The following is a 13,295-nucleotide window of genomic DNA, read 5'->3' on the forward strand; positions in this document are numbered from 1 at the left end:
TCCACTCCACTGGTGATGTATATTCTCACCATGGAACGCCATGCCCTTGATTTTAAGTATACATCATGAAAAGAGTCACAAAGTATGACTGAGAAAATCCTAGCACTGTGTAACACTCAGGAAGATGACCCTCTTTTGTTTACATGGTGCCTAAGTTTTATTTTCCATTGTTATAACAAAATAACACTTTGCTTCAAGAGAGGAAGTCCCATCAGCCAACCACCTATTATTAAAGATTGTTTGGATATCTAACGCACCCTGGTTAAAAGTAAGCCAAAGTTCTCAATCATTAGCATGCCATTGCCCTAAAACTACAATTGCTTTTTCAGGTGTGCTAAATTCAGTTTGGGATTTCACTGTACCTGACACTAATCAGAACTCAGTTCTAAGGCTGGGTACATTTAAGGGGAGAACTCAAAGATTGGTTGAGTCATGGCTGGCACCTGCTGAGACCACCTTTGCTTTGTCATGCTTGGCAGGTGATATTATGTCAGGAATATCTTGAAAGGACACATGGACAGTCAGGACACAGCAGCATAGAGAGGGTCCAAGATCCCTATTTTATGACAACCTGTTCTCTTGGTAATTCATGTCCTACTAGGACAGCCCACTTCCTCTTGCAGGCTAGTTTGAATCCTCAGACATGAGAGGTCATGACTTAATCCTTGGCACTAGGGCTCCACCTCCAAAGAGTTCTACCACCTCTCAACCTGGACATGAATTTGTGAGAGACACAGTCAAACAACTATACTCAAAATATAACACAATGGTTCATGGGAGTTGTAACATGAACTGCTGACTGATCTCGGGGACTCCCACCTGGGTTACCCTATCTGGCATAACACCTCCCTACCCCAAATCACCCTCCTCCTGGGCTCCTACACTGAAACACACAGGGCTTAGGGCTTAGGACTCAAGAACTAGCTCTACATTCAGGACTCTTGGCTTATGTTTGATGATGATGATGATGATGGTGATGATGTCTAAACTTTTTTAGGCTTCGCCTTTCCTTGGATACCTCTTCTTCAATCTCTTCCTTAAAAGAGTACATATGTGTGAGAGAATATATACATATGTATATATATATATAGGCATGTACATACATACACACATATTCCATTAAAACTGTAGTCTTTTCATTTCCAGAAATTTAAACCAGATCTGGAAGGTGATTGCCCTTATCATTTTTTTATAAAACAGGGGGCAAACACCAACACTACCTTACGACAGTTTCCCTTTCTTTCATAATCATAATTTTCTGAGTGATATTGTTTCTTTTTTATCTACACAGACATTATTTTTATTCTGAATTATACAAATCAAAAACACCAAACAAGTACTATCTATAACATCTGGTGTCATACTTTTAAATATTATAAAGCCTTTCAAATATATGAGCTCAGTCAGTACAAGTTTATCATGTTTTATCTTATGTTAATGGCCACGTTGTCAGAACTGTGATGTCTTATAATACCTGGACACTGGAAAGCATTCAATTAAAACATCAGTACAGCTTTGACTCATAAAAGGAAATTCAAGAAATTATTTTGAGGCAGGAAAAAATAAGCCCCACTGAAAACAAATTGTTTTTTGCTCCGTGAAATCAGTGTACATATTTTAACATCTGTCCCACTGACATTTTCAAGTTTTTAAGAGGCTACCAGGCCAGACCCTTTGCTGATTTTGCTTTGTTTTTTCCCTTTCCTTTTTCTCACTTTGCCTTCAGCAATTTTCTCTGCCTCTGCTTCATCCATAGTAGGTACTGTCCATGCTGATCTAAAAGAGTCTTTGTTTCTCTTAATTTCAAGCTCCATCTTCATGTCATCATTTTCATCCTTCTCCACACAATCCATTTTCTCTTGACAATGTTTGGGTGTCAGTATAGTTGCATTTCTTCAACATCTTTCATTAAAACATCATTGCTGATTTTGAGAATACTTTTAAGTCTGTTGAGCTCCTTTGGGGTCATTCTTCTTTCTTCTCTCAGCATGAATTTTCCTTTTCCACTTACTCCATAAACTTTTAGCCATGTTTCACCAGAGAGAGTCTACACCACACCGACCATGGGCAAGATGCTGAGTAGAGGTCCTACTGATATTGTTTCTTTATAATAACTCCATTAGTATCATTTGGCTAGGTAGATTTTTCTCATGGCTTTAATTTGCATTCCCTTATGGAATTTAGTGTGGAATAGTTTTACATGTGTCATTTTTCTTTTTCTTTTTTTTTTTTTTTTGCCAGTCCTGGACTTGAGCTCAGAGTCTGAGCACTGTCCTTGGGCTTTCCTCAAGGCTAGTATTCTACCCTGAGCCACTGAACCATTTCTGGCTTTTTCTATGTATGTGGTACCGAGGAATCGAACCAGGGTCTTCGTGCATGCTAGGCAGGCACTCTTACCACTAGGCCCAACTCCCGGCCTACATGTGCCATTTTTCTATGGGTATATATTCTCCAGTGATTCTTGTCTTTGATATTAGTTGCCTCACCATTTGTTGTGAACCATTTGTAAGAAAGCTCTTTAATCAATATTTAATGGCATTGTTTGTCTTAGTGGTGAATTTTAAGAATTCTTAAGCTGAGCACTGTTGGCTCACACAATCATAACAACTCAGAAAGCTGCAGTCTGAGGAAAATAGTTCAAAGCCTGTTTGTGGAGAAAAGTCTGTGAGACTTTTATCGCTAGTAATCCCCCTCCCCAAATATCACCCAAAACAAAGGACAAAAACAAACCTTGGAAGTAGTTATAAATCAAGCTGTAGAATGTTAGCGTTGGGTACAATAACTGGGGGACACTATCCAGGATCTGGGTTCAAGCCGTAGGACTGTCACTCGCACCCCCCCCCATAAGGAGTTCTTTGACAATTGTCATTCTTTTTGCCTCCAAAATGAGACTGCCTTTCCTATCTTATATAGAAATTATATTTGTTTGGGTTAAGCAACATAGTACTGCACAGTTCAGATTACAAATTGCAAGATATTATACAAGATGGATCAATATTTTTCCTAGTATTTATATCTAAAATAAATGCCAATGTTGTGCATGTAGCTGAAGCATCATTGTATTGAATGTCACATTAGATGTTTTTTGTAGCATCAGTTTCTTTCTGTGTTATTTTTAGAGAATTGTATTTCTGTTTAGTATTCACTTTTCTACTCCAAAGTATTTGCATTTGTATGTCACTTATCCAAATTTCCATCCTTTTGGAAATTTCTTAATCTTCCTCCTCTTTGCCTTCTTTTCTTAAAAAAAGCATTTACATAGAGTAAATTGTATTTAATGGTTTCAATGAATGCATAGAGTTATGGAACTATCACCACAATAAAAATGCTTTCCTACTACTTTCTTGAAAAAAATAACCACTCCTTGAAATTTGCTTCTGAAAATTATGGGGGTTTTTTTTGTCCTGGATTCATGCCCTTGCTGTAAGTAACTTCAATAACAACTCTAAGAGAAGTAATAGAACCAGTTGCTCAATTGCTTTGGAGATGTAATACGTGTTACTCCAATTTCTTGCAGTAATTTCCACCTTCTACATTTAGTACGTGCTTTGCACATAATAGGTCCTAAATAAATATTGACTTTTTAAATCTCATACAACTCCTTTTCTCTCTCTCACATGCACAGATACTTTTAAAAAGCTACCTACCTGTCTTAAGGACAAAAGGAGGCAAAAGAAATGGTACACGCAATGTGTGTGTGTGTGTGTGTGTGTGTGTGTGTGTGTGTGTGTGTGTGTGTGTGACATTTGATAATGGGAGGATGTGAAAATTCCGGCCTGCTTGAAAAATGTATCTTAAATTAGAAGAAAAGCAAGTGACTTGAAAGAACTTCCTTTTGTTCGGTGTAGTCTATAAAACATCTCTCAGCCAATTTTGTCTCTTCACATAGGGTAAACTTTGACCTGTAGTTCTGGTGGCTGTTAGAGCACCCAGCTTATGATCTCCATATTTCTTCATCTGCATTTTGCCTGCTTGTTTTTGTGCAGCTTGGGGAAAGTTACCTGCCATATACCTCTCTTTACCCTCTTTTGGTTACTAGAAACAAGATTTTCCCTTTAAATTACAATAAAATTCTTATAAATCACATTCTCTCAAATAGACTCTGACAAGTCACAAGAGTTGAGATTTAAACTCAAATTGTGTCTTAATTTGTATTAAGACATTAAAAATATCCACTCCATTACTTGGACTTAGAGAAGAAGTTTGCTTTGAAATTGAGAACAATGGAGAGCAAATTTGACTGTGATTACCAAGTCCCTTTGTTTATCTGTGATGTTAAGAAATAGATAATTTTCTGGCATAATGCAAAAAACAGAATTTTATTTGTTCATTTCTAATAAATCTGAAGGTGTCAATAATGTTCACAGGTGATCAGATTGCCCATGTGGCACTGGTAAATTCTTCCTTTCCAGTTTGCTAAGTCCAGGTGAATGGTGCTCCTTTGAACACCTGCCACAAAGGTCCTAAAGGTCAGAAGGAGCATGACGCTGTAACCCCTATTTTCACACAACAGTCAGAGGTCAAACTTGGGCTACAGATGAAAATCAAGCTACAGGGGGGCTTAGCCTGTTTATTTTTTCTTTTATTTTCAGAGAACAATTTCTAAGAACAAATAATTGCTACTTAGTTTACCCATTCAGAGATTGCCTCTCGCAAAGCAGAGATGCAATTCAGAGTCATAACGATCTCCTGGAATTCCTGTGTCCTCTACTTCCACGATATCAGGACTTTCCAAGATTATACAGCAGTCATTTTGCACAGTAAACCTCAATATGAGTGTATCTCCTTTCTTGTGATTAGACCATGTTATGCAGTTTGGTGCTGGAATATTATTAAGGCTTTTGCCATGTGATGACTCTCAAAAATCCATCATTCACAGTAAATGTTTTAGTTGCACTATTTAGGGAACAGTCTCTCTCTCTCTCTCTCTCTCTCTCTCTCTCTCTCTCTCTCTCTCTCTCTCTCTCTCTCTCTCTCTCTCAAATCTGTATCAGTAGTGTACCATAGCTTCCTATTTTATTTGACAAGATGCTATTTGTTGGGGACATTATTTACTTTTATACTTCCATCAATCTAGGTTTTACAGATAATTCTTTTCCTTCCCTTCCTTTTTCTCCCCTTCCTTCCCTCTTCCCTTCCCTTCTGCATCCCTTTCCTCCCTTTCCCTCCCCCTTTCCTTTCCTTCCCCCTCTTCTCCTTTGCCCCCTTCCATTCCTTTTCCTTCCCTTCTTTTTTGAGATTTCTAGTATTTAAATTCGTGGCCTCTACCTTCTTAGATAACCAAGCCCGAATTTGAGCCATGCCTCTACTCCTTTGTGCTCTATTTTTCAGATAAGTCTCAACGTTTTTGCCCAGCTGAACTTAAACTGTGATCTCCTATTCATGTTTTCCTGGTGAAGGGCCAACAGTTTATTTGTTGAGATTGAGTCGTGCTTTTCTTTTTTGGCTTTGAGCTTGAACTCAGGCACTGGGCACTGTCCTTCAGCTCCTTTTGCTCAAAGATAGGAGTCTGCCAACTGAGCCACAGAGCAACTACAGGCTTTTACTTTGGATGTGATACTGAGGAATTGAACCCACGGCTTCATGCATGCTAGGAAAACATTCTACCACTAAACCACATTTCCAGCCTCAAGTCTTGTTAACTTTTACCCAGGCTATGAATTCAAATGTTCTTAATCATTGCCTCTTGAATTAGCTGGCTATTTCTTTATTTTCCTATAAAGTATGTTCATCTACTATCACTGGTGCTTTTTCTTCCTAGCTAAGAATCAGCCATTTCTCCATGAATTCCTGGGTGCTTACCAGCAGTTAACATGACAGCTTAAGGTTGCTGCTCTTGGTTAAAGTGAGGCAACAATCTATTTTAATCTAGTAACAGCAGCTTTCTCCAGTATTTCCTCTTTACCAATGTATTCATCCTTCTTTATGATGGTGAGAGACTTCCACAGCTTTCTGCATTCCCTTATCTGTTCTTTTCTCCTGAAGCAGCAGATCTTTTAACCCAGAGTGTAGCATTGAGAGAAGGCCTGCCACTACCTCTGTGCATGCTCTCATGGAAGGCCTCCACACAGTGTCATCTTTGGCCAGCAAAGACTTCCAAGAAAGTCTATTACCCTGGAGAAATGACCAAAGTTGAGAAACTTTCCCTCTGCTAGTGTTATCACTCAGCCAGATTCTCTTGTTATCATTTTTACTGAACTTTGGTCAGCCTCATCAATTTCTCCACGTCTCACTCAAAAGGTACCTTGTGCTGACCATCTCTGTGGTACAGTCCATCAAACTGACACCTTGAATGTGGTCATGGCTGGGGTCTAACGCTATTAGACAGTGTCCTTTTAAACAGAGAGCACAGTGGTATGAACTGCTGCCTTCCAGTCCGGCAGATGAATAGTGCAATCAGTGCTAAGATGACACTGGCCTGTTGTAAAAGCTTAGACCCTGAAGCGCTCCTAAATTAAGGAGACATAAGTCTCCAAATGAAGAATCCTCAAACTGGTGGATTTATTTATGCTATAAAGAAAGAGAAGAATTTCCACAGGCATAGCATTATTTTTATTTGACTTAGGGAAGGGAAGAGGAAGAACAAAATGATGAGACAAAGGACAAATGGTGAACCAATGTGAACAGTGATATTCACAAGACAATATGTTAGAAATGAACTATATAAATTGGGGGTCTATGTGGAGGGAAAGGGAGAGAAAAATGTGGGAAGGGGTAACAATGTTTGACAAGAAACATACTCATTACCTTATGCATGTAACTGTAACCCCTCTATATATCACCCTGACAATAAAATTAAATTAGATAAATAAAGCCAATTTCCATTGAATTATACATATGCTAGTTACACATATGAATTACACATATGCTAGTTAGTGTCATGGAGATTTAATTTTATCATTTCCTACACTATTTTCTTTATTCAATTTGTATGAATGGATAAAAGTAGGACACGTGTAACATTTGTTGGACCCTTGACTTGAGAAGACTGAGCTAACTCTAGTGACATCAAAATGTAAGACAATATAAATAACAGTTTTTTAGTCCTTTTTCTATAAAAGCAGACAAGTACTATTTCTGTTCAAACCATTCATGTTGGCTTATGGCCCCTATTCAATTACAAGTGACAGAAAGTCAGGTTCAGAGAATTTGAGGACACATGTATTTCTTTACTCAGATGTGTAAGTTAGCCCTAAAATAAAATCCTATAAAACTACAGGACCAAATGCATATATATATATGATTAAATGTATACAATGTATGTAATATATATTTGATTAAATGTGTATAATGTATGTAATACATGATTAAATGGACCAAAGCATGGAATATGTAGTGTGTGAGTTTCCATGGTGTAACTTCTTTAAACAGTTAACAGACAGCTTAACAAAATGTATACCAGGAAGGGGAAGCATGTCTGAGGGAGGAGGCACTTTAGGAATTCTGGGGAGACAAATAGAAAAGAGAATGAATGATGGATGGATACCATCACAATGCATTACCTATTTAACACTGTAACTAGGAAACTTGAGGAGAGAGATGGAGTTTGAACAAATGGCAGGGGAGAATGAGCTGATACTGATCAGCATGCATTGTACATATCAATGAACAGCTTCGATGACAACTTCTTTGTACAACTATTCAGAGATTATAAAATAAATATGGTAATCAGGATGTTTTTATTGAAAGAAAACATATCAAAGAATGGAGAGATGTACATAATGAGATATCGTTTACACCAAGTGCACAAATCCAACATTCTTCTTAAATCCTGAACAATGTGACTGGATGTTGAACATTGTGTGTGTGTGTGTGTGTGTTCACACATGCGCATGTGCCAGCCAGTCCTGGGACTTGGACTCAGGGCCTCGGCACTGTCTCAGAGTTTTTGCATTTAAGGCTAGTACTCTATGACTTGTGTTGCAGTTCCACTTCTGGCTTATTAAAAATACTCTCCTGGACTTTCCTGCCTTGGTTAGTGGGTTAGCTTTGAACTTTCTCATATTTCAACCTTCTGAATAGCTAGGATAAAAGACTTGAGGTACCTTGCCCAGCTAGGTGATGTTCAATTTTTATCCTGCATTCAGATATCTCCTATCCAGTTGTTCAAGCTTTTTTATATCTTCCCTTTTTAAACAAAATTTTCAAGTGTATTAGTATATAATATGCCTATAATGTATTTCGATCCTATTCATGCTCTTATCTCCTCCATTTTTTTACTGTTGTTAAAACTGATTTATTATTACATTTTCATATTCACATTAACTATATTTACCTATTAATTATCTTTTTTGGATGATTTGTATTGGAATGCCTTTCATCATTTTTACTTAAAATAAGGGAAGGGGGTAAAACAAGATGATTGGGAGGGATTGTGGGGAAGGGAAACGAGGACAAAAACATGAGAAGAGGTAACTATAATCCCTCTATACATTGTCCCAACAGTAAAATAAAATTTAAAAAAATAATATTTCATTATTAAAAATTGAACAAATGAAAACCAACAAGTTATCCTATTTTTGATATTTCAAATTTTTGCAAAGATTTAATCTTTAAGTATAGGTAGCAATTTCACATTTTACTAGAAAACATATATTAGATAATACAAGGATATATTAAAACTGCCACATGGTTTTTTGATTTCCTGAACTCAATGGAGTATTAGAAATGTTCTGGCACATTTTCTTTCATTCTAGCCCTGAATAATGGTCTGTTCTGGTATCATGTTCCTTGGAATGTTTACCATTGAAAGGTTTGTCTCTAGTGCAAAAATTACAGCCTAAAGTAACAGAAATCTACAAGGAATGGTTCGAATCATGGACTAAAGCATTCAATGTTAGTGTTTTTGAAAACATATGTTTATTGGCTCTTTCTGTTCATTGACCACTTCAACATATTCTTTTAAAAAAATTGCCTTTAAGTAGTTGTGTAAGTTGTGCCTTTAAGGAGCTGCCATTCAACATAGAAATTTAGAAGTACAGTGTATCTTAGTCAATGCCTCCTCTTTCATCATTCTCTCCTATCTCTCCCAACCTTACCTTTTCCCTCAATTTTCTTAATTTCTTAGGATATCCATTAAATTTTATGACTGCATTCTTCCCCACTTTCTCTCCTCCTCTGTCTACCCTCTTCTTGGTCCTCTCCTTCCTTTTCCAGTACCAGTTTCCTGATGTTTATTTTGTTGGACTGTGAGTTAGTCTTTCTAAGAAATTACACACCATTTGCATTGTCTTCTGAATCCCCCATATTTCAGTTAATATAGTTATATATACTTGTTTGCCACCTTGTATATTTATAAATTAATTCCACATATAAGAGAAAACATGCATCATTTGTCTCTCTGGTTCTGATTTACTACACTTAACATAATTTGTCCCCAGATCTTTCCATTTATTTGCAAGTGATACAATACCATTCCTTTCTAATGCAAAAGTAAAATACTCTCTTATATTGGTAGGTGTATATACAAATATATGTATACACATACAGACACATGCATGTATATACACTTTCTTCATCCCTTGAGGAGCATCTCTTGAGGGACATCTGGGCTGATTCCATACTGTGGCTATGGTGAACAATTGTGTTGCAATGAACATGGTTGAGCTGGTTGGTGGCTTTACTGTATCCTGGTTTGTAATCTACTAGATAAATGCCCAAGAGTGGAATTGCTGGATTGTAGAGTAGTTAGTTGCGTGTGTGTGTGTGTGTGTGTGTGTGTGTGTGTGTGTATGTGTGTGTTAGAGTGTGTTTGAGGAACCTCCACACTGCTTTCCAGAAATGTTGAAAAAATTTAAATCTCTACCACTAGTGCACAGTGGTTCCTTTTCACTCACATTTGCTTGGACTCTAGGGCTGGGCACTGTACCTCAGCTTCTCAGCTCAAGACTACCACTCTACCCCTTGAGCCACAGTGCCACTTCCCATTTTCTAGCGATTAATTGGAGATAGTTGACCAATTTCCACGTGGGGACTTAACCAAAATTTCCTCCTCCCCCCATATGGCAGAGTGGTTGTCTGTCCTCTTTTTGGACGTAGTTTGGGGGACAGGAGACGGGGCATGAGGACCTGGACCCAGAGAGTCTCTTTGTCTTTAGTGCCCAGACTGGCTCCTCAAATCTCAGCCTTCTGAGTAGCTAGGATTAGAGGAGTGAACCATTATGCCTAGTTATTGTTTGTATCATTGATGATGGCCATTCTAAGTGGGGTGAGGTGGAATCTCAGTGTTGTTTTGATTGCATTTTCTTTTATGGCCAGAGAGGTTGAACATTTTTCCATATATCTGTCAGCAATTTTACTTCTTTTTCTGAGAAATCTCTGTGTAACCCATTTGTCCATTTATTAGCTGGGTTGTGAGATCCCAGACTTTTGTGCTTCCAACACTAGATGATATTGATTGAATTCCTATTTTCTTTTCTTTTCTTTTTTTTTTTTTAAATTTTGTCAGTCATGGGGCTTGAATTCTGGGCCTGGGCCCTGTCCCTTAGCTTTTTAGCTCAAGGACATCATCCTACTCTTTGAGCAACAGCACCACTTCCAGTTTTCTAGAGGATAATTGGAGATAAGAGTCTCATGGACTTTAGTGCCTGAGCTGGCTTTGAACCATGATCCTCAGATCTCAGCCTCCTGAGTAGCTAGAACTACAGACATGAGCCACCATGCCTGGTTTAAATTACTATTTTCTTAGACTTGACTTCACCTTTTCATAAGGGTGAAATTCTCAGGCACATACCTTTCTGTTCTGTGATTTTTGTGATGGTTTTGAGCATAATCCCTCCCTGATCTATGAGATTATGTGGGGGAGAGGACTTCTGCCCTAATTGTATTTTTCTCCTCTCACATACACATGTAGACACATATGCATGCACACATGTAGACCATGTACACATATATTCATGCAAGATATCCATTCATATTCAGGCACAGACTTTTTACAAAAGCAGAAAGAGCTAGCTCCATGCCAGCCAGACAAGTTTCCCCTCACTTTCACTGCTTGTAACAATCCTATAATATGTCTTATCACCATGTATTATCCCAGGAGACTAAGTCACAGAGTGGTCAAATAATTTGTCAAAGGTTATATGGCTATCATACCCTGGAAAATATTGCTTTGTTTCTATGTGCCATGGTACTGAAGTGTGACATTTTCCTTCAAAAGAAGGGAAGGTCATTGAAAGGAACAACATTTATTGTAATGCAGTGTCCTGACCTTCACCACTGTTGAAGATGCAGATTTTTCTCAGTAGGACTCAGTCTAAACTAATTAGCCACATGCAGGGAGGTTGCATACCTTTCTCTTCAGGTTTGCTTGCTTCCTGCTGCTCTCCCTAGAGTACTCCCATTAAGTTCCCTGAGGATTAAGAAACACCTAGAGTTAGTCAGCTCTCTTTATTTGTTTAAGGGAATCAGAATAGCAATGCTATTGACAAAAATCAGAATTGTAGAGACAGTACCAACACATGTACCTGATACCAGATGGACAGCCAATGAGACTGGTCTAGTGGAAATCCCTTGAGGAGCTCCAGGAAGGGGAATCTGGATTTTCATAAAAGTTTACTGAGATGGAAGGGATGGAAACATGTGCACAGACAATGCTGAAAGAGATACAGTGCACCCTGCCTTGCTTGGTGAAGCCCATAAAAGAGATGCAGTAAGTTTTGGTTGAGGACATGAATGATAGCGTAGTTATTGTGTGCTTCCCAAGTCTGCCTCTACAGTTAGCATCTACTGAACTTGAGCTACTGTTATGTTTCATAGATGCAGCAGCCTACATTTTGGGCAATGAACTTTTGTGCTTGCACTCATAGAGGAGGTTCAGTCTTCAAACACTACAGTGTTGGCTTGGTGATGTTGGCTTACACCTGTAATCCTAGCTGCTCAAGAGGCTAATCTAAAGATAATGGCTCAAAGCTAGCCCAGGAAGGAAAAATGGAGCTGTGGCTCAAATGGTAGAGTGAATAAAAGTTCAGGGACAGTACTTAGGCATCGAGTTAAAAAAGCAAAAAACAATATGATATGGCTCATGGTTACAGGGTTGAGTCTCCTTTATCCTTTATGGCTAGGCTAACACCCCTTCTTGTGGGTTTTGATCCGTGTGTATGTGAAAGATTCTCCATCTTTTCATAATTCCCTACCAGGTCTATTTCCAAGCCCTCCCCTCCCCCATCTCTGTTTGTCTTGACTCATACTCTTGGACCCAGTCTTTAGGTTTGAACTGACCAAGTTTGGACTTTCACTTCCAGCCCTAAAGAAATAGGGGTTTGTCACAAATACCCTAAAGTAACTGTTTCAATGCATAGACACATTATAGCCCACAAGGAGCACATGCTCAAGGTGGAGTTTTATAAACAAAATCCCATATGATATACAGACATTGTGAGTATATAAATACTCCCATGTATTGTCTGATTCATGTCTGAATTAGTAAGATGCTGTCATTGTGAGTTGTAAACTTGAGCCGGACTGAGCAGGCCAGGTTATTACCTGTCTTTTTTCTGCCTATTGCTCTTTGTGGATTCAGCCAGCTTCCTCCAGCAGGAGTGAGACTGATGGGCACAGTCAAATTTCCTTCATCTTTTGCATCGTACGGGAGGTCTATCAGTTGGCCTGTGGATACCTATGATGTCTTAGAGTTATACTCGTTTAATGAATGACTAACAAAATACTGCATATGTGTGCTGTATGTTTTTTGGCTTGAGCTAGTTGGAAGATGGAGGAAAGAAAATGCAATGCGTGAAGAAATATGAAAAAAACCCACAGTTTCCTTTGTGTTTTTATTTTCAAAGGTGTTTTTGAAGCTTTTGAAAGATTCCAACAAGAAATCTCACATTGCTCTGGGGACCATATTAGAGCCTGAAAATCAGAGGCTTACTGGACCTTTAGTTAGCCACTGTAAGTACAAAGTGCATGTTTGCATCTCTGCTCCAGGTACCAGACCACCAACCTCATTCATGATATCTTTTATAAAAGAATAGCAAGAGCCTGAAGCCATTGAGGGGTGAGGGGTGGGGGTAGATGGTAGGGGAGTATAGGCGAAATCTAGGTCAGAGGAAGAAAGGACTCAGTTTTATTCTATTCTGATTGCACATAGGACCACTCAGTGTACTTTTTTGTTTGTTTGTTTGTTTGCCATTCCTGGGCTTGAGCTCAGGGCCTGAGCACTGTCCTTGGGCTTTCTCAAGGCTCGAGCTCTACTACTTGAGCCTCAGCACCATTTCCAGCATTTTTCTATGTATGTGGTACCAAGGAATAGAATCTGGGTCTTCATGCATGTGAGGCAAGCACTCTACCACTAG

At 38.5% G+C, this 13,295-nt stretch overlaps 1 protein-coding gene and 1 pseudogene across 1 annotated transcript in view; one reads left to right on the forward strand and one right to left on the reverse strand.

Annotated features, from left to right (window-relative positions):
• The window catches only part of Abca13 (ATP binding cassette subfamily A member 13), a 355,049-nt gene that overhangs the window by 177,943 nt on the left and 163,811 nt on the right, over positions 1-13,295 (forward strand). Inside the window, exon 42 of the mRNA XM_090332320.1 lies at positions 12,786-12,902. Within this exon, the coding sequence (XP_090188446.1) occupies positions 12,786-12,902 (117 nt within the window). The remainder of the gene's footprint in view (positions 1-12,785; positions 12,903-13,295) is intronic.
• On the reverse strand, positions 1,652-2,030 carry LOC150063139 (protein LLP homolog pseudogene; annotated as a pseudogene).

This window comes from Megascapheus bottae, chromosome 5 (genome assembly GCF_031878675.1).
Source record: "Megascapheus bottae isolate mThoBot1 chromosome 5, mThoBot2.hap1, whole genome shotgun sequence".
NCBI lineage: Eukaryota > Metazoa > Chordata > Mammalia > Rodentia > Geomyidae > Megascapheus > Megascapheus bottae.